Source organism: Rhineura floridana, chromosome 22 (genome assembly GCF_030035675.1).
Source record: "Rhineura floridana isolate rRhiFlo1 chromosome 22, rRhiFlo1.hap2, whole genome shotgun sequence".
Taxonomy (NCBI): domain Eukaryota; kingdom Metazoa; phylum Chordata; class Lepidosauria; order Squamata; family Rhineuridae; genus Rhineura; species Rhineura floridana.
Window position 1 is genome coordinate 19565465 of NC_084501.1, and position 25543 is coordinate 19591007.

General features: G+C 46.2%; 1 protein-coding gene and 1 non-coding gene across 3 annotated transcripts; both read left to right on the forward strand.

Annotated features, from left to right (window-relative positions):
- Positions 1 to 1177: 1177 nt before the first annotated feature.
- HNRNPUL2 (heterogeneous nuclear ribonucleoprotein U like 2) lies at positions 1178 to 24757 on the forward strand. 2 transcript variants are annotated; one of them, XM_061605952.1, is made up of 15 exons: positions 1178 to 2243; positions 6271 to 6403; positions 7953 to 8026; positions 9251 to 9390; positions 10937 to 11027; positions 11121 to 11233; positions 11646 to 11909; positions 12757 to 12879; positions 14358 to 14489; positions 16497 to 16665; positions 16796 to 16996; positions 18160 to 18204; positions 18729 to 18820; positions 20944 to 21051; positions 21697 to 24757. In XM_061605952.1, the coding sequence occupies exons 1-15, from the start codon at positions 1733 to 1735 to the stop codon at positions 21796 to 21798; spliced, it is 2298 nt and encodes a 765-aa protein (XP_061461936.1). In that variant the 5' UTR covers positions 1178 to 1732; the 3' UTR covers positions 21799 to 24757. The 2 variants fall into 2 exon arrangements, with proteins under 2 accessions (XP_061461936.1, XP_061461937.1); XM_061605953.1 differs by lacking the exon at positions 18160 to 18204 and having other exon boundaries at positions 1180 to 2243.
- Positions 14983 to 15053, forward strand: TRNAP-UGG (transfer RNA proline (anticodon UGG)). The gene has a single exon. It is a non-coding gene; the product is annotated as a tRNA-Pro (tRNA).
- Positions 24758 to 25543: the final 786 nt, after the last annotated feature.

The window sequence follows — 25543 nt, forward strand, 5'->3', positions numbered from 1 at the left end:
GGGCTGATATCCCCGCCGCCATCTTCGTTGATGGCACACGTGTGTGCTACACTGAGTGCACGCACATGCCTGCCATAAATCAAGATGGCGGTAGGGGCATCAGCTCCTTAGAGAAGCCTCTGCTTTCATCTTGGTTGATGGCAGCTGCGCGCTTAGGGCATTCACAGAAAGGGAGGAGGTCGGTGGGGGCCCCTGGGAGCTCCGTCTCTGCGATCTGTGGCAGGGTTGGGAGTCAACCCTGCTGAGGATTGCAGAAGGGGAGCGCTACTCCCACATCCTAAGGTGGGGCCCTTCACAGGCCCCTCAGCCAGGGCCCGACCTAGCTGCACTTTGGCGCCAGTCCTGCAGCTATCATGCATAGGATTGTGCTGCCAGTCACACTCACTTCCTGTTGTTGACATAGTTAGGGAAATTGTGTGTGTGTGTGTGCATATCCTCTCACCATCCTCTGTAGTTTGGGCTGAATCCTTTTTTCTGATCAGAGATTATCCTGTCACCCCAAGATACCGTGTTTTGCATCATATTGTTTGTGGTGTGTTATGGGTACATTCCCAGCACATGGAGCCAGCCAATCAGCACATGTGATAGAAAGCAGGCTATATACCTTCAGAAATAAAGAAGCAAAGCTTGATGGATGAAATGAGAAAAAAGTAGGGAACATCCCCTTTTGTATGTATTTGGATGTACTTTGGACATCACATACGGAAAGGTGGAGTACAAATGCCGCAATGAATACATTGAATGAGTACAGAGGCTCTGCGCCTTTAATAGCTGTTACACAGGTGGTAATTCAACTGGTGGTCTCCCCCAATGACACAGATAGAGCGACTGGCAAAGCTGCACCTATCGAGTTTCTGCCGGTTATGCAACGCTTGAAAACATAAAAAGAGTCGCTGTTAACGGGGTAACTCGAAAAACAATTGTTCTCTCCTGGCTGTGAAGGTTTTACGGGCAAGATGGCGGCGCCCTCAATTTGAGGTAAAAAGGAGAAAAGGGGATAAAACGATTCGTGGGAAACCACCCAATTAAAAATCAGCTTTGTCTGTTTATAGGCAGAGTAGCTTTGCGACCTCTTTGTTCTAATTGGTGAGTTTCAGCCAATCAGAAAAAAATAATTCTCCTCTCTTGTAACACACCCGCCCCATCGGGCGTTAGCAGCCCGCCTAAAATCTACCACTGCGCACGTAGGCCGCAACGCGAGAAAGCGGAGAACGCACGCGCAGTACAAAGAAAGGGGCGGAAAATCGTCTGATTAATCAAACAAACAAAAAATTTAACCGAGGCCACGCAGGCTAAAAAAGAACCTTTTTTTTTGGTTGGCATGCAGAAGGGGAAAAGAAGAGAGAGCAAGCGCATGCGCCCTTACGACGGCGCCTGCCTCTCGCCGCTCTCCCTCCTCAACGGGCTTGTTATGCCACCGCGCCTGCGCAGCAGCCGCCCCCGCGAGACTGCGCTTGCGCGTTAGCGGTTGTAGAGCTGCTGTGGTAGCGGCGGTGGGAGTACTGTTTCACGGCGCAGGCGCGGGAGCGCGGGGCTTGGACTGCAGGGGTGTAGGCCCTCCGCTGAGGGGAGTTGAGAGTCGGGAGGAGGAAGACAGAGAGAGAGAGAAAAAGAGCGTGCGAGAGTACCGCGCAGGCGCAGTCCCGCCAGAGCGCCTTTCGTCCGATTAACTCCTCTTCTCCCCCCTCCCTCCTCCCCCCTCTGCCCCCCTCATCCGCGGAGCGCGCGCGCCATGGACGTGAAGCGGCTGAAGGTGACGGAGCTGCGGGCCGAGCTCGGGCGGCGAGGCCTGGATTCGCGCGGCTTGAAACTGGAGCTGGCCCAGCGGCTCCAGGAGGCCTTGGACGCCGAGATGTTGGCCGCCGGGCCTGAGGAGGCCGGGACGGAGCCGGGAGCTGCGGCGGCGGCCGCCGGGCAGAGTCTCAGCAGGGCCCGCTTGGGAGGCGGCGGCGGCGGCGAAAACAACGAGGAGGACGAGGACGAAGAAGAAGAGGAGGAGGAGGAGGAGGACGAGGAAGCGCTGCTGGCCGACGAGGAGGAGCAGCAGCGAGAGGCGGCGGCTGCAGGCGGCAGCCAGGCCCAGCAGCCTCAGCAGGCCGGCGAGCAAGGCGAAGGCCAGGCCCAGCAGCCTCAGCCAGGCGGCGGAGTCAACGGCGCTCAGCGGCCTTCGGAGGAGGAAGGAGGCGGCGGCGGCGAGGAAGCGGCTGGCGGCGCTGAGGCCAAGCAGGGCGGCGAGCAGGAGGGTGAGGCGGGCGACGCGCCGTCTGCGTGCGCGGGGGGGGGAGGTAACGGTCCTTAAGCTCCAGCACCCTCCCCGCTAACAATATGTGCTATTAGCAAGCGGGTTCCGTCTGACCCGAAGCGGCGGGCTGGGCTGGGGGAGGTTGTGTGCGGCTGAGCCCTGCTCCAGAGTCGCCCCGTTGAAAAACAAGGAGCCTCGCGTATTCGCGCTGGTTGGTTTCCGCGGGCCTACTCTTGAGCATTGGGGGCAGCCACCCGAAAAGCCCGCGGTTGCCATTGGCTGGCCGCCGGCTGAGCCGCACCTCGGAGGAGACCCGTTGGGAGCAATGGACATAGAAAGTTACACAAGGGCACGGGTCTGCTCCCAGGGGTGACTAACGTGGCTGCTCCAGATAATGTGGTATTCAGGTACAGCCCTGTTTTTTTTTTTTTAAGAAAGTTGTTGTTGTTGTTGCCTTTTCTCATCAGGGTAATCATTATTATTACTGTTACTTGTACGCTGTTATTATCTCTAGGTTGTATCCAGCCGAACTCTATTCAGTGTAGGCACATTGAAATTAGTGGGCCTTAGTCATGTCTGTTAATTTCAGTGGGCCTACTCTGAGTATGACTAAGGTTGGATGCCACCCTGTGTTTAATGTTATCTTCTATATATTGGTATTGCTACCTACATGTTGTTTGATGGTTAGTATATGTGCTCCTCTGTCATCATAGTTAACTGTTCTTTATGTTGTTACTACTAATGCTGCTATTATTTGTTAGCTCTTTGTTGTCATTCTTATCCTCATTGTCGTGAGACACGCAGAAAGGGTAGCTGTGGCTCAGCCCTGTTTGTGCATTTTTATTTGCACTTAACTGGTGTTGGATTTATAGTGCTTGCTTACAAGTCAGAGTGCGTAGGGATGGGATGCGCAGGATTGCAGCCTTAGTGGTGAGTAAGCCCCCTTGAAACTAGTGGGGCTTGCTTCTAAGTAAATATGTATAGGATTTGGGCTAAGTTGTATTCTTGTTTGCGCTTTACCCAGAAGTAAGTCCCCCAACTAACACGGTGGGATTTACTTTTGGGTAAGCATGGACGGGGGTTCAGCTGTTAGCCTGTTAACAGCGAAAGCAAAAAATGAGTATTGTGGCACCTTTAAAGTCTAGCAGATTTATAATGGGCTGACAGATAACTTGGTGGTAGTTGTGGAACAAAAAGAAAAGTCTTCTGGAACACTTTACGCTGACAGGTTCGTTGTGGACTAACAGGTAAATTCTCAGCTGCAGTAAATGGCTGTGATCACCAGCTACTACTATTGTGAATAGTCGGTATGAATTTTATACACATTTGACCTCTGAATAAAAATGTCACAAATCTATTGTCCCTCAGAGTTCCTGCCATAATAAATCTGTTAAATTGTGGGACTACTTTTTCTAGTTTTTTTAAAAAAATCATAAGTTATTGTAATATAATAACTACACTGAACTCATCTCCCCCTACCCCACCCCAGTCAATGTTTGGCTCCGTCTTGTTTTTCCTGTTAACTTCCTCAAGTTGAATATTAAATTGCAAATTCCTCAGGGCAGGGGCATCTCTTTCTGTCTGTTACACTCTAAAAACACAATAGATGTTCGTATCACTTATTAATATGTGCATTTTTTGCAAGAATCCCAGTCAATGGTAGGCAATAAGTGGTCCACAAAAAATACTCTGTAAAGAGCTGTTGACATTAATGCCTCTGCATAAATAAATAATAATCATAGTGGCTAGGTTGTTGTAAGCCAGGAAGACTCTAGTTCAAATCTTGGCTCTGCCACAAATGTATATATACACCAATATATTCATTGCCCAGTCTCTGTCTCTCTCTCCTTCCCATAATATGGGTACGTGTAATACTGAAATATCTTTTACAGGGCTGGTGTAAATATGTTGGTATACTGAGATAATGAGCGACAGTGTTGGGGGTAGTGGCCAGAGTGTCAGAGCTGGACTAGGGGGTCCTTCATTTGAATCCCCATTCAGCCATGAAGCTAATTGCATGACCTGAGGTGTTTACTCTCCTAAGCTAGCCTACTTAACAGGGCCGTTGTAGGATTAAAATTGTGGGAGCGTGTACACCAACTTTAGCTCCTTAGATGAGGAGTAGGATAAACATATAAATTATGTGAAACACTTGGGAGAACACCGAAGTACTAGAATAAATTCCTAAGTGTTGGTTCCCTGTGGGTAGAGACCTGTTTTTTGTTTTGCTGTTAATATAGATCTGATGCTTTAGAGAGAATCTTAACACTATATGTATAAATATTAATACGTTTTCCACAATAGATGGGAAAGAAAAGAGGGTTGCTTATACAGTTCATCCATTTCTCTATATTGTGCCACAAGGAAGTTACTTAGGTATGCATTATCATCTCTGTAATCTCACAACAGCCCTGTAAAAGGTGAGCATTGGAATTCCAATTTTGTTGTGGATGTGGTGGTGGTGTGAAGCTGACATAATAATGGCTTTTGTATAAGGTCTCATAAAAGACTTCATAGCAAAGGTGAGATTTGAACTTGGAACTTCCTGGCTCATAGCTTGTATTGCTGCTGCTGTGAGTCATTGGTTTCCTAAGCAGACCTATTAAGTGCAGTGATGTGGTGCCATGGTTTTGGGCCTTGAAGAGCTTAGAAGTTGAGAGTGGAATTTTTTTCCCTTGAATAAACTGCCTTCCATGAGTTTTTTTTTTTAAATGTTGGTACCCAAGCATGGTTAGAAACTGTTTCCTCTGTTTATAACCTGCAGCAGGTCTCAAAACATGTTCTCTGGATGTAACAATTTGAAATGTACTAAAGATATCTTATGTGCATTGTGTATTTGAGGGGTAAACCCTGTGAAAGTTTGTTTGCGACATCTGATTTCTGGTCTGCAAATGGTGTGTGGTGAGGTTTTTATATTGTAAAGTTGATAAGATTGCACAATAGATCCTAAAAGGAAAGCTTTGGTTGTTATGCTTGCTCTAGAGATTTTGTTTTGTTCTTGAGAAACTCAGGCTATAATCTTAAACACACTTGCAAGAGAGTAAGTCTCATTGAATATAGTTGGACTTACTTCCTAGTAAAACATGCATGTGCTTGTGCTATAAGAGTTCCACATGCTGATTCTGAGTCACATGGCTGCTTATTGCTGTTTGCAGGCACTTCTTTTGCTACCTGTCTGTGATTGTAGTTACGGTTGCAAATTGAAAGATGCTTTTTAAAACAGATGTGTTATGTTGTATTATTGAAATAGAATATTCAGATGTAAACAGTCATAGTTGTCTGTGTTTAGTTCTCTGCTGTTCCTTTACAAAGTAAGTAGCATGTTGGAATAATACTGATATTTATCATATCCTTCAATCTCATTAAAGATTGAAAATGCATTAAACCCTGCTTTTGATGAAAAGACTGTAGCAGTGTGGGTCACTTTGAGTGGCACTAACGATAAAATGAAGAACTAGGAAGTTATTCATGGGCAGACGCTGCTTAATCCCCATATGTATGCTTTGGATGTGTCACATCTTCATCTGAATTCAATATTTAGGTTTGATTTGTAGTATGAAACACAGTTGTAGTACTTGCACGCACCCATGTCAGTCTAACAGATGTGGAGGTTTTGTTCCTACCTTCTGAATTAGGAATAATGCAGCTGAAATCATGTAGACAGTTGGTGTAAAAATCACATTGATGTTGATGTAAAACAAAAAGTATGCTAAAGATCTGGTGGCTTGAGCAAATCAGAAAACTTAAGATTCCTGCTAAATGGCCACAGTGGAAAAATGAGGCATGTCACTTTGACTTCCAGGAGTCTCACAAAATCCATGGGTAACTGTGAGTGAGAAAGGAGACGTGAGGCCTGTTTATAATGATTTCCCTTATGTTGGTCACAAGGGATTTGGGCCACTCTAGGAGTCCTCGATAAACACCTTATGTGTTTTATTCCAAGATAGGAGAGGCCAAAAGGGGCTTGTATGTGCAAGTGCATTTGCTTTCAACAAAACCTGCCTTTTTGTCTCTCTGTTTCTTTCCAGCAAATGAAGATGATGAGAAAGCAAAGCAGGCTGGGCCAGATGGAGAACGCCACGGACTGAAAAGACAACGGGATGAGAAGGAAGAGCACGGCCGTGCTTATTACGAGTTCCGAGAGGAAGCACACAATAGCCGGTGAGATGTGGGTCATTTTGTCTGGGAATTCAAGCCAGTTTGCCAACAAAGCTCACACATAATACTAAATGGTGAGTTAATGATGTGAGGACAAACCTGGGCAAAGCATTAGGTTGACACACATGCCCCTCCCACATGGCTGAGAGAAGGACTTTGGCAGAGTTTAGTTTCACTTTTCCAGAACCATGGCTTAGTGCTGTGTTTAAACTGAGGGTGGTTACCTGAAACAAACTCTGATAAGTTTCAAAATAGGCCAACTTCAAAGGGGTTATGAAACTGGATTGTTTTAACTGTTCAGAGTTTGTTTCAATAATGGTCATGTTAAAAATGATGCAAAGTCAGGATTCTGTAAAAGTGAAACCAACTCTGCTGGTCACATGGGAGAGGGAAGGAGGGAGTGTGCAAGCCTGATGCTTTATTTGGGCTCGTTCCAGCTCATCCACATAGTGCTGTGCTATATGGACCAGCCTTATGTGTGTGAACATGGCCCAAGGCGGAAGCAAGATCGGAGCAGATGATTTAGGGGGGAGAGTTCAGTAGGATTCGGAAAGGGCTAAGCAGTTGTGCGTAGTCCTTTTTATTTAAAGAAAAACCTGTTTCACTGATGGGTGCTAAATTTGCACAGCAAATACGCATTTTTGGGATCACTAAACAGTTAAGGCATAACAAATGTGTATGAAATGATTCTGAGCATGCAGTTTTGCTTAGGAGCGTAAGAAATGCCTTGCTGGATCTGTACCAAGGTCCGCCCATTCCAGCCTTCTTTGCAAGAACTCTAGCAACCAGCAGGTGTTTCCCTACCTACCAGGAAGTGGCTGGTCGCCCACTGCACGGTACCTTCTGCTGTACCTGAATTGTTTTTGCTAGTTCTCTGTTGGGAAGACATCTCATCCTCACAAGCTTTTATTTCAGTAGCTTTGCCATATGTGTTTTCTCACAATGCTCGGCTGCTGCTTTCCTCCAATTCTGTATATTGGCTGGAAGGCATCACTGCTGCATTCTGGGGCAATATCCCACAAAGGATTTGGAGTCTCTAGATCAGTGGCAGATCATGTGTTTTGCATGCAGGAAGGTCCCAGATTCAATCCCTTAAATGGCATCTCCACTTGAAAGTCTCTTGGGTAAGAGGACATCTGGGTAGGAGAGTGGCTGCCAATCAGAGTAGGTAGTTCTGAGCTAGAGAGACCCAGTGGTCTGTCTTTAGTATAAGGCAGCTTCATGATGTTCTGTTTTTCCCTGTTAGGGATCAGTTATGTTCTTTCTGGATTGCAGGAACCGTGTGTGAAACCAGCTGAGTACAGAGAATGCTGTGAACGAATTCTGGGGTGGGAAGAAATAAAGTTGCATTGCAACTCATATGTTTTTGTAGACCTAGATCAGAATACATGTATCTCACAAGAGCAAAGTTGAAGATAGGCAGCCCTGTGCAGGGAAGCAGACCAAGCTGAACAAGGACCCAGTAAGGTGGTGGTGGTGGCACTTTATTTTTACATACCAGTTTTCTGTTGGATGCATTTTTAACATGGTTATTCCTTTCGTTTCAATACAGATCCAAGTCTCCACCGCCACCAGAAGAGGAGCCTAGAGAAGAGGATGATGAAAATACCGTAATCCTGGACACATGTATGTGCCTGTTTTGTATCCTGTGCGATTGGTGTAATGACATATGTAAACATAACTGCCGAGACAAGTGTGTGTGTCATTGTGGCCCATCAGCTGAATTTCAGGGATGGTCTCCTTCAGGGCAGCATCAGTCGCCTGCCTATATGAAGAAGTCAGTACTGCTTGTAGTAAAGGTGCAGTTGAAAGTTGTGTGTGTTTTTTAAGAATTAAAAGTAAGGTAGCAATCCCTGTTATAACAGTTTGCTAACATAAACAGTCGAGTTCAGTATTGAACTTCAAAGACCTGGGGTTGTATCCAACTTTAATCATACATTCAATGAGTAGACCCCTTGAAATTGGTGGACATGACTAACTTGGGTCCATCGATTTCAGTGAAACAATTCCATTTCTCATAAGTCTTTATCCCATTTTTTCATTCTGAATATTGTCAAATGTGTAAGCATCGCCATATACTGCAGAGGTGGGAGAAACTGAAACAGAAGGAGTGACGGAAGGTGGAGGTAGAATACCCCTTTGCGAGGGCTTATTTTTGTAAACCACTTAGAGTTTTTGTTAAAATCAATTGGTGTATAAATGTTATTAAATAAAAACATGAAAGAAGTTAATCAGTACAGACTTCTGGCAGAAGTGATGTCTTCCTCCCATATCCTGAGTCCTGCCCCCGCTGGTTCAGGTTGAGCCTACCATCAGCATGTGACTCCTTAATAGATTACCCCAGAAGGGAATGCAGGATAAAAAGGTCCCTTGTCCCAATATAAAGAATATTCCAGGTTTTTTGGGATCCCTTAGCTTCCCCCCCCACATTTGCCAGTTAACTCCTCCTTGTAGGTTGTTTTGGCTATTCCAGATCCTTTTTTGTTAAAGAAGCTTTCATTAGATTTAGGAGTACTTGGCCACTTCCAATCAAAAACTCAAATGTCCGCTACAGTGTGTGCATTTTTAATCCTCTTCTGTAACTTAACATGAGAGGATTTGGGCACTTCAGCAAGAGTGGGGGAACAAGGGGGTAAGGTGTTTAGATGGCATTGGGGTGAAAGGGTTACAAGAAGCCTCAGAATCTGATCACTGAGTACTAGCTGGATGGATAGTGGCACAGTGTTCTGCAGTTTTAATGAGTGCAGCTCATCCACATCCCCAATTTCTCTTTTTGAGGTATTTTTTCATTGGCAGGCATCATCCACACACCATGACTTTAAAGACGCCTTGCTTTCATTTCTTGCCCAGATACGTCTGATCTCCACTTCAGAGCCACCAAGGACCGCTATGGAGGGCAGCCTCTGTTCTCTGAGAAGTTCCCCAATCTCTGGTCAGGGGCCAGAAGCACACACGGAGTGAAACAAGGGAAGGTCTGCTTTGAAGCAAAGGTGAGGAGGTCTCCTTAAGGAAACGCATCATCCACGTTTCAGCAACAAGAGTGGCCTGAGCTAGTTAGATTGGCATGCAGTACCTTCATTCTAACAGGCTGCAGGTCACAGTGGCTCTTCACTGTGAATGGGAGAGTGTAGCACATCAGTTTCTCAACTGGCAGTTGTCCACAAGCTTCGGCCAGGTGGTCCCTGGCACATCTGTAAACACACCATTAAACAGCATCTAGGGCAGTGCATGACAACTGCTATAACAGGCGGGAAAATCACGAAGTGCTCCAGCAGGACTCTCAGTGATTTAAAGTGGTCTGTGTGTGTTTGTTTGTTGGGGGTGGATGGGTTTGAGGACCACTGGCGTAGCACTTGGACCCCTCCACTTGTGTGTGAGGTGGGCATTTAGGGTTGTATCCAACATTAGTCATACTCAGAGTAGACGCATTGAAATTAATAGACCTACGACCATGAATTTCAGCGGATCTCCTCTGAGTAAAATTTAGTTGGATACAACCCTCAGTGTACAAACGGATATTTTAGTAAAGGAAGTGCAGTTCATAGTTCTCATTTCTATGTAGTTTGCTGACAGCCAAGTTAACGGAGTTATGTTGCCATTCCTTGACTACTTATTGCTATTTGGGTCTGTACAGTAACTTTTTAAAATGCCAAAAATGTTTCGACTGAAGTGTTCATCTGGGAAAGGTGACTTTAATCTGCCAAGGAATTGAGGCTTGAGCTGTTGATGCTCTTTTATTTTTGTTGTGCTCATTTTTAGGTTGCCTAATAACAAAGGTTCTCTAGCTGACTTACTATGTAGAACACAATAAAAATACAGTAAAAGGCAACAGGTTATGCAACAGTAGATGACAATGTATCCCTTAAAAACAGACAGTGGAATCCTGTCGGTGTCACTCCAGTGGGGGCAGACATCCATCAGCGGAATGGGGAAAGAGGCAGTTTTGGGCAATTCCTTCTCTTCGTCCCTGTGGTCCCCTCTCCCCATCAACCCCTTTCCCCCAATTTGTTCTGGAGGGGCCCCCAACCCTCCAACATCAGTTGGATTCAATCCAGAGAAGAATAAAAATACAGAGCGCTAAACCAATTAAAACGGAAAGCAGAGATCGACCGAGCTAAAACATTAAAACCATAATATATAATAGTTATATTGCTGTAACTACTATAGTTATTACTTTTAACTATGGAACGGGGAGAGTACCCTTATTGGGAAGCACCTGAAACTGCTGCAGCAGCTCAGCTGAGGGCTATAGCTCACATGTGGAGAGGCACAGTCGAAAGGTGTCATCAGAACATAACACGGAATTATAATTTTTTAAAAAATGTTTAGATAAACATGGTTGTGGGAGGGAATTTTGTGCTGCAGCAGTTGCCTTGAATGGGATTTTCTGTGAAGACCAGTTTGAAAGCAGGTCTGTTTGAGTTGATATTTAAATAAAGATCATTGCCTCATTTTTCAAACTGGCCCAGGTGAAAATGACTGACCTCTCTTTCTAAGAGATATGTCAAATGGGCGCTGTCCCTTGATCTGTCTTAGGTAGTACAAAACCTCCCACTGAAGGAAGGCTCCACAGAGAACCAGCTGCTTCGTGTTGGATGGTCTGTGGATCTCTCTCGTTCACAGCTAGGTAAGCAAGTGTGTCCATGCAGCTAAGCTGATGCCGCCTGGGGGAAATCGCAGTGCTCAAGGTGCAGTCATAGTAAGTGTTGCTCTCTTCTAGGTGAGGATGAGTTTTCTTATGGCTACGATGGACGAGGGTTGAAGGCTGAAAATGGGCAATTCGAAGAATTTGGTCAGCCCTTTGGGGAGAATGATGTGATCGGTTGCTTTGCTGTAAGTGCAGTGAGCGAGGCCTTGGGCCAGCTCTCACGGGGCCGCTTCGTTATCTTCGGAGTAGGCCGGGGTAGGGGAAAATAAGGTTCTCTTCAGCCAAGGTCTAACTGATAATGCAAAGTTAACTCATGCTCCTTTCCTTGATGCAGTACCATTCAGGGGACAACCATGCGCTGCATGTGCCATCATGAGGTTTGCCTTAATGCTTCTTACTTAGAACGTCCCTGTAACCAGCTGTGGTGTTAAACCAAGGTAGTGCAAAAAAAAAAAGTGCCAGCTTTGCCTTCCATTGCTTTGTCTTCAGGAGGCCATTAGAACATGGCTTTGAAAGCATGTGTCAGTGTGTGGAGACCAGTGCGCACCTGTTCTGCGGGGATTCGCTGGTCACATGTTTGCCTGTCCTGTGTTGCAGAACTTTGAAAGTGAAGAGGTGGAGCTGTCCTTCTCCAAGAATGGGGAGGACCTGGGTGTGGCCTTCCAGATCAGCAAGGAATTGCTTGGCGACAGAGCTTTGCTGCCACACGTGCTGTGCAAAAACTGTGTTGTGGAGCTGAACTTTGGCCAGAAGGAAGAACCTTTTTTCCCAGTTCCGGAGGACTTTGTGTTCATTTATGCTGTCCCCGTTGAGGATCGAGTACGCACTCCCCTGCCGCCGAAAACCCCTGGGGAGTGTGAGGTAATAAGACTTCCCTGCTCCAGTTGCTGGAGGACCTTCTCTTGAGCCTTGATAGCACTGTGTTCTGATACTGCTTCTTCCTCTTTCAACCTTAGTGGATGAGCTAGCAGTGAAGACTGTCTTTTACCTCTGAGATAAGCCAGTTGAATTAGATCACTTCCACACCATACATTAAAAGCAGGCGGCTTCCCGTGAAGAATCCTGGGAACTGTAGTTTAACATGCCAGGAATTGTAGCTCTGAGGCGTAAATTACATGTCCCAGAATTCTGGGGAGGGAAGGGGTGTAAGCCATGCGCTTTAGATATACTTTAAATGCATGTGACTTTAGTTCCCTGGTGGGCAGGGCAGGGGTAAAATACTGCCATCCTTCTTCAGTCAGCTTGCTTTTGTGTAACTGGTTGTCCATGTGTCTAATAGAGAAGTCCTCTCTTCTCCACTCCTTCCTGTGTTTTCATCAGTGTGGGACAGAGCATCTCCCAGGAAGGGGGGGGTCATCTTGGAAGGGCCAAGAAATTGTGTATTTTAATTGCAAGTGAAGGATCCTCCTTTCCTATACAGAATATGTTCCCAGATTGCTACATCACTATCCTGATGGTCGATGAGGGAGGGGTATGGGGGCCAAAATTATATTTGTAGCATTTGGCCTATCCGACTCCATAAAGAAAAAAAAACCAAGCAAATTTAGGGTCGAGGCATTTCAGACCATCCCTGAAAGTCTTAATGGAGCTCTGGCAGCTGCCGTCTTAATGGGGGCTTGCACAGCCCAACAGCACCGTTTCCATCAGTGCCCCTTTAGCTTTTCTAAATGTGTAGGCTTGCTTATTCTTTTCTCCACCTCCATTCCAGGTGCTCCTTATGGTCGGGCTGCCAGGATGCGGGAAAACCCACTGGGCACAAAAGCACACCCAGGAGAATCAAGATAAGCGCTACAACATCTTGGGGACAGACACTGTTCTCTACCAAATGAAGGTAGGAAGTCAGAGGTCTCATGAAATGCCTCTACAGGTATTCCCAAGGCTGGCTAGGTATATCCTGTAGAGATATGTTAGCTTTTTATTTCTCCTCGCCACACCTCTAAGGCTAAGTTTAGGATGTTGGTACTAACATAAAAGGCCCTGTGTTGCTTGAGACACCACCTTATCCCTTATGTACCCAGTTAGGTCTCTGCCGTCTGAGAGAGCTTCCCCTGCAAGTTCCAAAGATCTCTGGAGCCTGTGCCACAGTCACATGGGGCAGGGCTTATAGTGTGGCTGCCCGTATTCTGTGGAGCAGCATTCCTGCTGAGATATGGCAGGTGCCCACTGTCTGCACTCTCTGGAAACAACTAAAGACATTTTTGTTCCAACAGGCTTTGGGTGAATGGGTCTCTTGTTCTTGTTATTTTTTTTAAAAAATGTATCTGCTGTTTTTTGTGTTTTTAACTGGTTTTTGCTGGTTTTATTGCTCATCTTCGTGCTTGTGTAGAAGGTGATGAATAATAGATCAATTTGGGGAGTATATCTGACTCAAGGTCTTTGTGTACTTAGTAACAGCAGACAGGATGAGCATTTTGTCAGTGGCACGCCTATTAAACATAACAGTGAAAATGATCTCGACTATTTACAATGGTTTGTATCTAACTAAGTTACACTCAGAGTAGACCCACTGAAATTAATGGACCTAAATCAGTCATGTCCTTGAAATTCAGTGGGTTACTCTGAGTATGACTGGCATAAGATAGAGCCCAATATTTACATCAAATACTTGTAGCACAGAAAACTAGAATTAAAACTGGCATAATAAAACAATTGCAGCACAGAATTGCTGTCAACAGCATTAAAACATTCATGTCAGATCAGAAACAGTCTGCTCCCTCGTCAATTCTCCAGAAGCCCTGCTCAAAAGGTCAAGGCATTAACTTTCTGCTTGATCACCTAGGGCAGTCACGATCAATGACAGCACTTTGAATTGGTCTGGATATTGCTCTGACTATTGTTCTGCACTGCCATGGAAGTAGAACTGGAGACACACAGTTGGTTGACTGACTCCCAGCTTCCAGTCTCTGTATGCTTTCAAGGAGTGAACCAGAGGTCTGAGTGAATTGGCTGGCCAGGCGCGGTGGGGGGAACCACTGATGAAACCGCGACTCTTGACTCGCTCCTCTTTCGTTCCCTCGTTGCGTAGCCATATAAGCAACAGCAGGGATTTTTTTAACTCTGCCCACTTCTCCACACAAGAGAGGCTGTTTTTTTTGGGGGGGGGAGAGAAAGAGAAACCTAATAAGCAACCCAAGAATGTCAACTGGATGAAACACCCTGGAGAAGGCAGGGTTTGTCTTAGAATAACGTCCTTAATGTCAGTTTCTGAATTCCTAACTGTAAAGCAGTACCTTGCGGAGTGAGGGTTTGTGTGTGTGTGTGAAATCTCTCTTTGGTTCTTTCTGTCTCATATTTTTTTCCTCTTATCAGACAAAGGGCACTGAAGTTGAAGAGGTACTGGACACTGCAGCTCGAGATCAGCTGCTTCAGCAAGCTGCCCGTTGTGTTAGCAAGCTGGTCCAGATTGCACCCAGGACCAAGAGAAACTTTATTCTTGATCAGGTATTTTTACTTAACTGCTGGGAAGTGGGGGGTGTAGTTCTGGGGAGGTAGGCAATGAAGTTAGAAAATCTATTAAAGTATTTACATTCCCCATGAGAGTTGACAAATAAGAGTTTTATGATGACCGGGTCAATGTCACAACATTTTAATGGGCCTGTTCCTCTCTACCTGTTGTTGGAGAAGAACACTTAGTATACATCAGCTATGTGTTGGTGGGGATATCCAGCAGGTGGTGTCAGAACTGAAGAAACGTAATGAAAGGGACAAATAAAAATTACCCATCAAAGATATGCTTAGGACAGGGGTAAGGAAATATGGTCCCTCCAGATTTTGTTCAACTCCCAACTCCCGTCAGCCTTGGCCAATGTGGCTAGTGGTCAGGGATAATGGAAGATGTAGTCCAATCAACATCTGCAGGGCCAAATATTCCCCACTGCAGGTTTGAGTTTGGAGTTTTTACTAAAAACAAAACTGGGAGGGGTGGAAGAGAGAAGGGCCGTAGTTTAGTGGTAGAGCATCTGCCTTGGATGCAGAAGGTCCCAGGTTCAATCCCCGGTGGCATCTCCAGGGAGGGTTGGGAGAGACCCCAGTATGGAACCCTAGAGAGCCATTGCTGCCAGTCAGTGTAGACAATACTGAGCTAGATGGGCCAATGGTCTGACTCAGGATAAGGCAGGATAACGTTTTGAGCAGGGGGAAGAGCCTAATTAATCTTTCATTATACTTGAACCCTGGGTCAACCAAGGGAGTTGACCAGCAGTAGACAAAGATCTGCCTTGGCCCAGGGAAATTGCAAACCATGTGGGAAATGCCATTAACTTCCATCACTTTAAAAAAAACAAAAGATTAGGCAAATTCATAGAAGGATCTTGTCAGCAGTTGTTTGCAGTGATAGCTGGAACTGTATATATTCAGTTACCAGATGCTGGGGACCAATGAGCAACTGCTCTCATACGATACATAGGAACACAGGAAGCTGCCTTATACTGAGTCAGATCTATGGATCCATCTAGCTGTCTGCGCTGACTGGCAGCAACTCTTGAGGGTTTCGGACGGGAGTCTCTCAGAGTCCTACCTGGAAATGGTGGGGATCGAACCTGGGACCTTTGGCATGTAAGGCAGATGCTCTGCCACTGAGCTGCAGCCCTTCCCCATCACACTCCCTGCTTGTGAGCTTCCTTGGGAGCATCTAGCCAGGGACTTCTTGGGACAAAGTACTGGATTAAATGAGCATAAAAGAAGCTGTGCTGGATCAGGCCAGTGGCCACTCTAGTCCAGCATCCTCCTTCCCGCAGTGGCCCAAACAGAAGCTTCCATGAAGCCCACAAGTGAGGAAAGAAAGCAGTGGCCCTTCCTCTTTTGTTTGTCCTCTGCAGCTGCTGTTCACAAGCAGACTGTGAACATTCTATGTAACTATCATGGCTTTAAAAAAAACAGGGCTGGATAAATTCACAGAGGGTGGCTAAATGCTACCTCTTGATCTAGAGGCACATTCCTCTGAGTAGCAGTTGCTGGGGAACAGCAGGAGGAGAGGGCTGTTACTCATGTCTTCTTTACGGGCTTTCCAAGAGGCATCTAATTTGGCCACTGTGGGAAACGGGACGCTGCACTAGGTAGGTCACTGGTACAAACCAGCAGGGCCCTTCTTAACATTCTTACGTTCTGTCTTCATATCAGTGGCTGATATCTGCAGCTACAACCTGTCTTCTTTTCATGGATTTGAGTAATTTTTTTTAAAGCCACAAATAACAATTCAGTCATAATCTAGGTTTATAAGGCAGTTGGATGGTCAGAAGTATTTCTCCTTCCCCTCCCACCCCCGCCACACCAGAAGGGTGAGGCAGGTTGACCGCTAGGAGCCTAATGAATGTTAATTAGCATAAACCTGGTGCATTTTCATTCTGCTCCCCTGTGGTCCCAGGGGATCTGCTCTCGTTGGCTTTTGGCTGTGGCTAGGAGGGCGTGTTCTTGCCACCTCTGAAGCCCTTCTCTTTCCTCCCCTTTCAGTGTAACGTGTACAATTCTGGCCAACGGCGGAAGCTGCTCCCTTTCAAGGGGTTCATGCGCAAGGTGATCGTGTTGGTCCCCGCTGAAGAAGACTGGGAGGATAGGCTGGAGCAGCGGGAGGAAGCTGAAGGGGAAGAGGTGCCTGAGTCAGTGATGCTGGAAATGAAAGGTAGACTCTACAGAGGGAGCATGGGTGAAGTGGTGGTAGGCAGGGGCGTGCTGCAGATTTTTTTCCTGCTGCTGAAAAGAGCTTAGCTTTAACGTTTCTGCATGCCTCCCCTCTTTCCATGTGATTGCAGCCAACTTCTCTCTTCCGGAGAAGTGTGATTTCATAGATGAAGTCCTGTACCAAGAGCTTGCAAAGGAGGAGGCCCAGCCCATCGTCACCAAATACAAGGAAGAGGCCAGGAAACTGCTCCCACCCTCTGAGAAGCGGACGAACCGGCGTAACAACCGCAACAAGCGCAACCGCCAGAACCGCAACCGCGGCCAGGGATATGGTGAGGGTTTGCGAGTGGCCAGGGCTGATCAACTTCAGTCGTCTTTTGCTGAGGACAGCTATGGGCTTCCTGTCCCCCAGACCCCAAAGGAAACCCGTGCCCCTCGGAGAGCAACGCTTGCTTCCCTCTCATTTAAATGGCTGCCCTGGTCTTCATTCAGTGTCCATTCTTGTCTTCATGTGGGTTTAACTTCCTCCCTTTGTATGGAGTATTTTCCCTTTGGAGCTTGGGGTGATCTGTGAGAACTTGCCACTATGAAGGAGAACTTTTTGCATGCTTAGCGGGCTTAGCTGTGCCAGTCCAGTGGCTTTTGTTGAAGTTGTGTAATCCATTAAGGCACCCCCCCACCCTCCTAACACTGCGGGCTTGATGGGTCTCACGTTTCACATTCTGGCCAACTCATGGAGCTTCTTTTGCTTGGCTATTCAGTGGACATCTTATCAAACTGGTTTGATAAGGGGTGTCTTATATGCTGGTTGTGACTGATGGGGATTTGAGAGTCCCAATAACATCCAAAGGGCCACACATTCCCCCATCCAACCCCCTCTCCTAAGCCTTCGTTTCTTCCCCCCTCATGTACTTCCTGTCTCATTCTTGGGCAATTCCCAGCCACCCCGATTATTGTCCTTGTTCCCACTCCCTGGAGCCAGGGCCTGGGGCTGCTGCTCCCTCCATTTATTCATCATGTGTGAATTATTACGCCTTTTCCTTTTAAAAGCCAAAGGTGACCACCAGTCTGGAAAAAACATCTATGGGGAGGGAGCTGGAGGCAAGGCTTCTTGTTTGGGTTAGGTAGCCACCAGCACTTTTGAAACACTTCCCAAAATTCCTTTTTCTCTTGGTCAAGAATGATTCATATTGAATTACACCCTCTGTCTGGTTGTGTGGCCGCGTTCCGGGATCCACCTGCCCATTTCCTCTCTGCCTTTACCTTGGCTCTATACCAGCTGGAACGAACACACACACACACACACACAAAGACTTTGACAGTCCTGCTACCCACCCTGTGCTATGTGCTTCCACTGCTTCGCCATAGCTTCTGCTCAAGCCCATTACAGCTGTGGTTTCCAAGGTAGAGCAGGCAATCCTTGTAGTCGTGGGGGTGGGGGGAGGCTCGAGACCTTAAAACTCTCACTGAGAGCAATTTTTTTTCTTTTTGGCAGCTCAGCCCAGGCATCCAAGTATGCAGCACCCTCCCGGGCTGCTGTGTGAGTAGCTTAATGCTCGGGGGGAAGTGGGGGGAAGCATGGGGAGGTGGGGATTGGGATCCTTTCGGGTAGAGGGTTTGGGAGGAGGTGGCATGGGGGAACGGTGGGAACGGTGTTTGTGGAGAAGTAGGCACAACTAGCCAGATGGGCCATATAAGTTGACCCTATCCCAAGATAATCTTCTCTCCCCCCCCCCAAGTTGTGGATTTAGGAAAGAGGCTGAGGTTTGGTTGGCCACCAGTCTGCAGTATAAAGCTTTTGCTGATCCTCACGTGTTTGTAAGTGGCACACGTTCTCTTGCATCCTTGGTCCATGCTTCCTAGAAAAGTGAATGTGGCTGAGCTCCCTGCAACCCTCCCCCCCTCGTAGCGCAAGTCGCTGGTTTCTCCTGCGCTTTAAAGATGTGTTGCTTCTCCACAAAAAAAGGGCAAGCAGCGTGACTGCAGTAGCTCTTCTCAATGTTTCCTTCTTGGGATTCTCTTGCCTGACACCTCTTTGTTTTATTGCATGTTTTCCTCCCTCAGTTGGTGGCCAGCGCCGAGGAGGCTACAACAATCGGGCTTATGGACAGCAGCAGCAGCAGCAGCAATACTGGGGACAGCCTGGAAACAGAGGGGTAAGTATGTCCCACTAGCTTGTCGTTTCCCAAGTTGGATACTTTAACTTGGGTTGTAAGCAGGCAGATGTAACTGGGGCTCTCCCCACCTTTTGTATTATGAAATGTCAAGAAGTGTCTGGTGCTTTAGATTCAACAGACTATTTCAGATACCGTCTAAAGCAAGGGAGGGCTAAACTTTGGTTCTCTGGGTGTTGTTGAACTCAGAATTGCCATCAGCCCTAGCCAGCATGGCCAGTCATCGGGGAGGGCGGGAGTTGGGAGTCCAGCAACTCCTGGAGGCCCAAAGGATTAGCCAGTCGTGGAATCATCGGAGGCCCGCTGTAATCAGTTTGCCGATCACTTCCAGAATAAGATCTCATGTATCCGCCAGGACCTAGACTCTCAAGTTATAGCAGTAGATCCTAGTGAGATGTCCGGAGCACAGTCTTGTCCTGTTTTGTTGGATGAGCTTCAGTTGGTTCAACTCGAGGACGTGGACAAGGTGCTTGGACAGGTACGTGCAACCACTTCGGTACTGGATCCTTGCCCCTCCTGGCTGATAAAAACTAGCAGGAATGGAACAGGTAGCTGGGCCAAGGAAGTGATAAATTCCTCTTTACGAGAGGGAGTGGTCCCGGGCTGTCTGAAAGAGGCAGTGGTGAGACCACTCCTGAAAAAGCCTTCCTTGGACCCAGACAATTTTAACAGCTACAGGCCAGTGGCGAATGTTCCATTCCTGGGCAAGGTCTTGGAACGGGTGGTTGCTGGCCAGCTCCAGGCGCTATTGGATGAAACTGATTATCTAGATCCATTTCAATCGGGTTTTAGGCCCGGTTTTGGCACTGAGACAGCCTTGGTCGCCCTGTACGATGACCTTTGTCGGGAGAAAGACGGGGAGTGTAACTCTGTTGATTCTCCTTGATCTCTCAGCGGCTTTTGATACCATCGACCATGGTATCCTTCTGGGGAGGCTCGCGGAGTTGGGAGTTGGAGGTACTGCTTGGCAGTGGTTCCGCTCCTACTTGGCAGGTCGTCTCCAGAAGGTAGTGCTTGAGGAACATTGCTCGACACCGCGGGCTCTCCAATATGGGGTCCCGCAGGGGTCAGTTTTGTCCCCCCTGCTTTTTAATATCTACATGAAGCCGTTGGGAGAGGTCATCAGGAGTTTTGGAGTGTGTTGTCATCAGTATGCTGATGACACGCAGCTCTACTTCTCCTTTTCATCTTCTTCAGGTGAGGCTGTCGATTTGCTGAACCGTTGCCTGGCCGCGACAATGGACTGGATGAGAGTTAACAAACTGAAGCTCAATCCAGACAAGACTGAGATGCTGTTGGTGGACGGGTTCTCTGATCGGATGGTGGATATATACCCTGTCCTGGATGGGGTTACACTCCCCCTAAAGGACCGGGTTCGTAGTCTGGGAGTCTTTTTAGACTCTTCCCTCTCACTTGAGGCTCAAGTAGCCTCGGTGGTTAGGAATGCGTTTTACCAACTTCGGTTGGTAGCCCAGCTACGTCCCTATTTGAGTAAAGAGGACCTTACATCGGTACATGCTCTGGTCTTCTCAGTGGTGGCCCCCGAACTATGGAACAGTCTCCCCGAGGAAGTACGCCTGGCGCCGACTCTGCTCTCCTTCCGGCGCCAGGTCAAAACCTTCCTATTCTCTGAAGCATTTTAAGTTACACTGATTTACTTTTTAAAATGTTTATTGTATTGGATTGATGATTGTATTTTAGTATTATTTTGTTATTCATTGTATTTTTATGCTATTTTATGTTCACCGCCCAGAGAGCTATTGCTAGTCGGGCGGTATATAAATTTAATAAATAAATAAATAAATTAAAAGCAATTTGAAAAGAACCAAGCATTGCGGCTTCAAGGGTATAGGGCAGGTGTGGGAGAACTTGAGCCCTCCAGATGTTGCTGAATGACTTGGTTGTTGGCCATGTTTGCTGCGGCTGATGGGAAGTTCAGTAACATCTGAAGGGCCAAAGGTTCCCCACTCCTGCTGTAGGGAAAGTGACTTAGCCCATTTAAGAGGAAAAAACAGGGATAATGGTTTCAGTCCTAGCAGATCATGCCATAATGGGCATGGATGACACACACCTCCCTGAGTCTAATCTGCTGCTTTAATCTACAGGGTTATCGTAACTTCTACGACAGATACAGGGGAGACTACAACCGGTTCTATGGCCGTGATTATGAATACAACAGATACAGAGACTACTACAGGGACTACAATCGAGAGGTAAGAGGCTCCAAGCCTTGCTTTCAGAATACTGATTTTGGACTTGGTTGTAGCCATCCCTGGGGACAACCCCTGCTGGAGCTGTCATCTGTAGTATAGCTTTGGTGTCCAAAGGCAATCCCTGTTCATGCGTACATGACCGGCAGACAGGCATTCCAAACTACAAAAGCTGTGGGTGCAAGCAGTCTAGTTTCTAGGTTTTCTTTTAAAAAACAACAACTTTGCTTTGGATTGGAGTAAAGAAGGGGGTGTTGGGAGGTGAGAAGTGGGTGCAGATGAATGTTGAGAGCCAGGGACCTCAAGAGTTGTTATATTGCCTCTGCTGCATAGTGACAATATGGCATTGTTCAAAATACTTCAGCTTTCCCGCTGCCCTCTAAAATAGGATTCTTTATCCGATCTTTATCCATCATTTGTTTCTTCCAGCCTTCCCCCGATTTGGTGCCCTCCAGGTGATGGGAGCTAGCAGTCCAAAACACCTGGAGGGCGCCAGTTTGATGTATCCCACCCCAGATACAGATCAGTGTGTAAACGACATGTATGGCATTCATCCCTTCTTTAGTAGGAGAATGGAGACCATCTGGTTTTGAGCACATATGTACTCTGCTAACTGCATAACAGCAGCTTTCATTGTCCTTTCCTTAGTGGCAGAACTACTACCAAGACAGAGACCGATACTACAGGAACTACTATGGAGGAGGAGGAGGAGGAGGAGGAGGAGGAGGAGGATATCAGGGGTACCGGTGAAACCCCACCATCTTCACCCTTCAGCCAAGCAGCAAGGCTCTATTGGGGGGGGCTGTCCATCACTTCCCAAGACACAACATAACTGAAGAGGAGGCTGTTGGGGAGAGTGGCAGCAGGGTTGAGGGGGTGGGAGGGGAAGTGGTTAAAAAAAAAAGAAATTGTAAATTTTTTTTAAAGTTTGTTGAAAAGAATATTGTCTTATTCTATAAAAAAAGGAAAAAAACATTTCAAACCTAGTTTAGACATTTGTAATCAAAATTGTTTGCGCAAAAGAGGAGAGCAGCACTTAGCGCTGCCTATGATTGGGCAGGAAAATGTGACATCATAGAGCAGCTGGCCTGGCAGCTGGATGGGAAGGGAGGGGCAGGGCTTGCAAGGTGAGGGGGAGGCACAAATGAGGGCATGCAGGGATAAATGGATGGCTATTGGAGGGGAGGGTGGCAGGGATACATCTTTTGGCTTCTCCTAACTCATGCAGCAAACAACACTTCCTTAGCGTCGTCATTCACCACTCTGCTTTTTCCAGGGCAGGGGGGAGGGCCTTCACGGTGTTCCTTTGTCCCTCCCTTTCAGAGTTTGGCCGATATTTTCAGACAGTGAATTGCCAGGAGGCCTGTTTTGACCTTGTGTATCCCAGGCCAGAGGCTTCTTTGGAGCTGCTTCCCATTTTCTCCAGGCATCTCACCTCAAAATCTTAGTAAAATGTTTGCAAAACATCTGATGGAAGAAAGTGCTGGAACTTGAATTTACCAAGTTCACCAGTTCTTCCCTGGCCAAAGCAGACTTGCCTCAGGTGCCCTTCCTGCACCCTCCTTCCTTTCTGCGCAAGGCTTCGTTGGCCCTCCTTTGTCGTCTCTATATAGTCTCTGTCCTCTTTTTTCTTTTTCTTTTCCCCCCCTTAAGTGGAGTGGAAGGATCATTCTCAGGGTTTCCGCAGGATCTTCTCATTTTTAGCACCTAAAATGTGTATATAAGCAAAACTGTGCAAGCATGTAACTGTCACCTTTTGAGGAGCTTAGTGCTGCAAATACCAACTGCTTTTATACAGTCAGTGCAGAGTGGGGGTGGGGCACAAATCATTCTGTCCTTGTGGTTTTGATAAACTGGTAGCCTCTGTGTATATAGGAACATTGGGAGGAGAGGGTCTGTGCTTGTGGGGTGGGAGGGGCAAGAGATGTGTGCGCATGTCCCTTAACTTGGAAAAAAAAATGTTGGCTTCTTGATCCTGGCCCTTCAGTGAAGCTTGATTATTTTCAGATCCTAGAGGCTTCTGTTGAAATGCTTCCTCTGTGGGGTTTTTTAAACTGGTGTGCCTAGCTAAAATGCTTCCCCCAGCTATACTTTTTAAGCATCTTTTTCAGAGTTTGTCCAGCTGTGCAGATGGAAGAAAATTTTATCCTGTGCAGGTTTAGTGGCTGGTGTTCTTTTTGGGGGGCGGGAGATTTGTGTGTATTTCAGGCAGATCCGTTCCCCATCCTACTAAACAGTAATTTTGCTTCCTCCTAAGCTTTCTTCCAGAGAAACGGGGCTTTCTTACAACAGGATGCTCTTCCTCCTTAAGACATGAATTGCATAATTTCCCCCTAAATTTCTTGGTCCCACCTGTCTCTGGCTTAACTAAATTATGTCTGATTCGCAGACACAGGGATTGAAAATTTGCCTATCTTCCTTGTGATTCACTGTTTGAAATTCAAACTTTTAATTTTTTTTCTTTTTTTAAAACGAGTTTAATTTTTTAAAAGGATACACAAAAATGGTCTTGTCAGCCTTTGCAAGCAGCTCTCGTCTCCATCCCCATAAAGAATACTCATTCCTGCATCCCAGCCAGACAAAAAAGAGTTTTTTGGGGGGCAGCCTACCAAGTCATTAGAAAAAGAGGCTGATGTGGGTGGGGGAGCATGGAGGGGGAGGGCAGCAGCTATCTCCTAGCTCTCTTGCCCTTTTTTCAAAACATAGGAGTTAGAGAGAAGCAGGATTCTTCTATCTCCGTGCATGTGTGTATTCAGAATGTGTGGTTGTGTGACAACTGTTTTTATAACAAAAGTTAATTGGTATTTTAAATGCTTCAGGCCACTAGAAAATATTCTTCTGGGGAAGAAGGGGTTGTGTGAGTGTGTGTGAGAGAGCGTGCGCGCAAATAAGTTCAATAGCTGAACACTCGCATGGGAGCGTGATAGTTTGATGCTATGGAAAGGTGGTTTTGGGCGTCATTACCAGCATATGGAGTGCCAGCGACCTTCATGAAAGTGAGAAGGTCCTCGGTCACGCCTCTCTTGGGGGGGAATCACAGGACTAAGGTGGGACAGGTGCTGAGGCCCAGTTAAGCTTCAGAACCTTTTGAGAAGTTGCAGTTGCTGTTAAATGGAATAGCTTTTTGGAGCTACAAGCCGTTTTAAAATGGGATTTAAAAAGAAAGACTCCCTTGTCTTTCTGTGTGCGTGTTGGGGGAATGAATAAAACTGCCGCATCCTAGACCATCAGACCGAGAGATCTTAGCAACTTTAGTAGATGTCTTCTTTTTTTTCTGCACATTTTTGTAAAAAAAAAGGAAAGGAAAAAAATTAAATGGTAAAAACTAAAAAAAAATTGGAAAAAAATTCAGCCTGTTTAAAATCTGTTAGTGTTTTTCATGATTGTATGTCTTAGTTGCTGTAGATGGAAAGCTCGAGCAAAACAGAGGCTGTAAATGTTTTTACAAACTGTAAAACGTTTAAGTGGCCAGTAAAAGAAAAAAAGGGTTTTGCCATTGAACATGTAACTGTGTGGTTGTTTACATCTGTAACTTTCTTTCCTTAACAATTCTGGCATATGTAGGTTGAAAAACTTCCCTTTTTAGAATAAATAATCATTCGCTTGACTCAACATCTTTCCGTCGCTGCGCTGACTTCTTAGGTGTTGTCATTTAATGCTTTTGGCTCATTTGTTTTCCCTCCCCCAATAAAAAAAGCTCAAAGACCAATGCAAACTGAGGTTCCTTATCATTCAGGTGGAAGCATCGCCTTCCGATTTAGCATTTTAACAGATGGAATATGGATATAATCTATGCCAGTAGTGTCCAAGCTGGTGCATACCAGATGTTTTAGATTACGACTCCCATAATCTGTGACCATTAGCTGTGGGTAGATTCACACCGTACATTTAAAGCAACATGACTTCCCCCAAAGAATCTTGGGAATTGTAGTTTTAAGTGTGCTGGGAACTTGCAACTCTGATGAGAGGAACCAGTTCCCATGATTCTTTGGGGTATGTCATGATTTAAATGTGTGTTGGATGTTTAAATATATTGTGTGGATCTGCCTGAATTTAGTTGGGGCTGATTGTAGTTTTTTTAAAAAAACATCTGGGGGCATTAAATTGTAAAAGATTGGTGTGCACATCATTTTGCAGGTGACACAAAATAGCATTTTGCAGCAACCGGGGAAGATACAATTTAAAAATGGTTATTTTACATCCCAGCTCTCATGGTTTAAACTTGTGGGACAGTTTTATGAGCACAAAATCTGGGATGATAATTGTTTGGGTGTCTGCAGTAACTAGGAAAGCAAGGTAGATCATGTGGGAAGTTAACATATTACTGGGGGGTGAGGGAGAAATGGCAGGTTCTATTAATATCCATGTGGTACAGGGAAGATAGTATCACTGCTTGCTCAACATGCCTAAGTTGGAATTTTCATCACACTTTAATAAAGGTTTGAGTACTCTGCACATGCTCAAATGCACCTCTGTTGTAGGACTACTTTAAGTC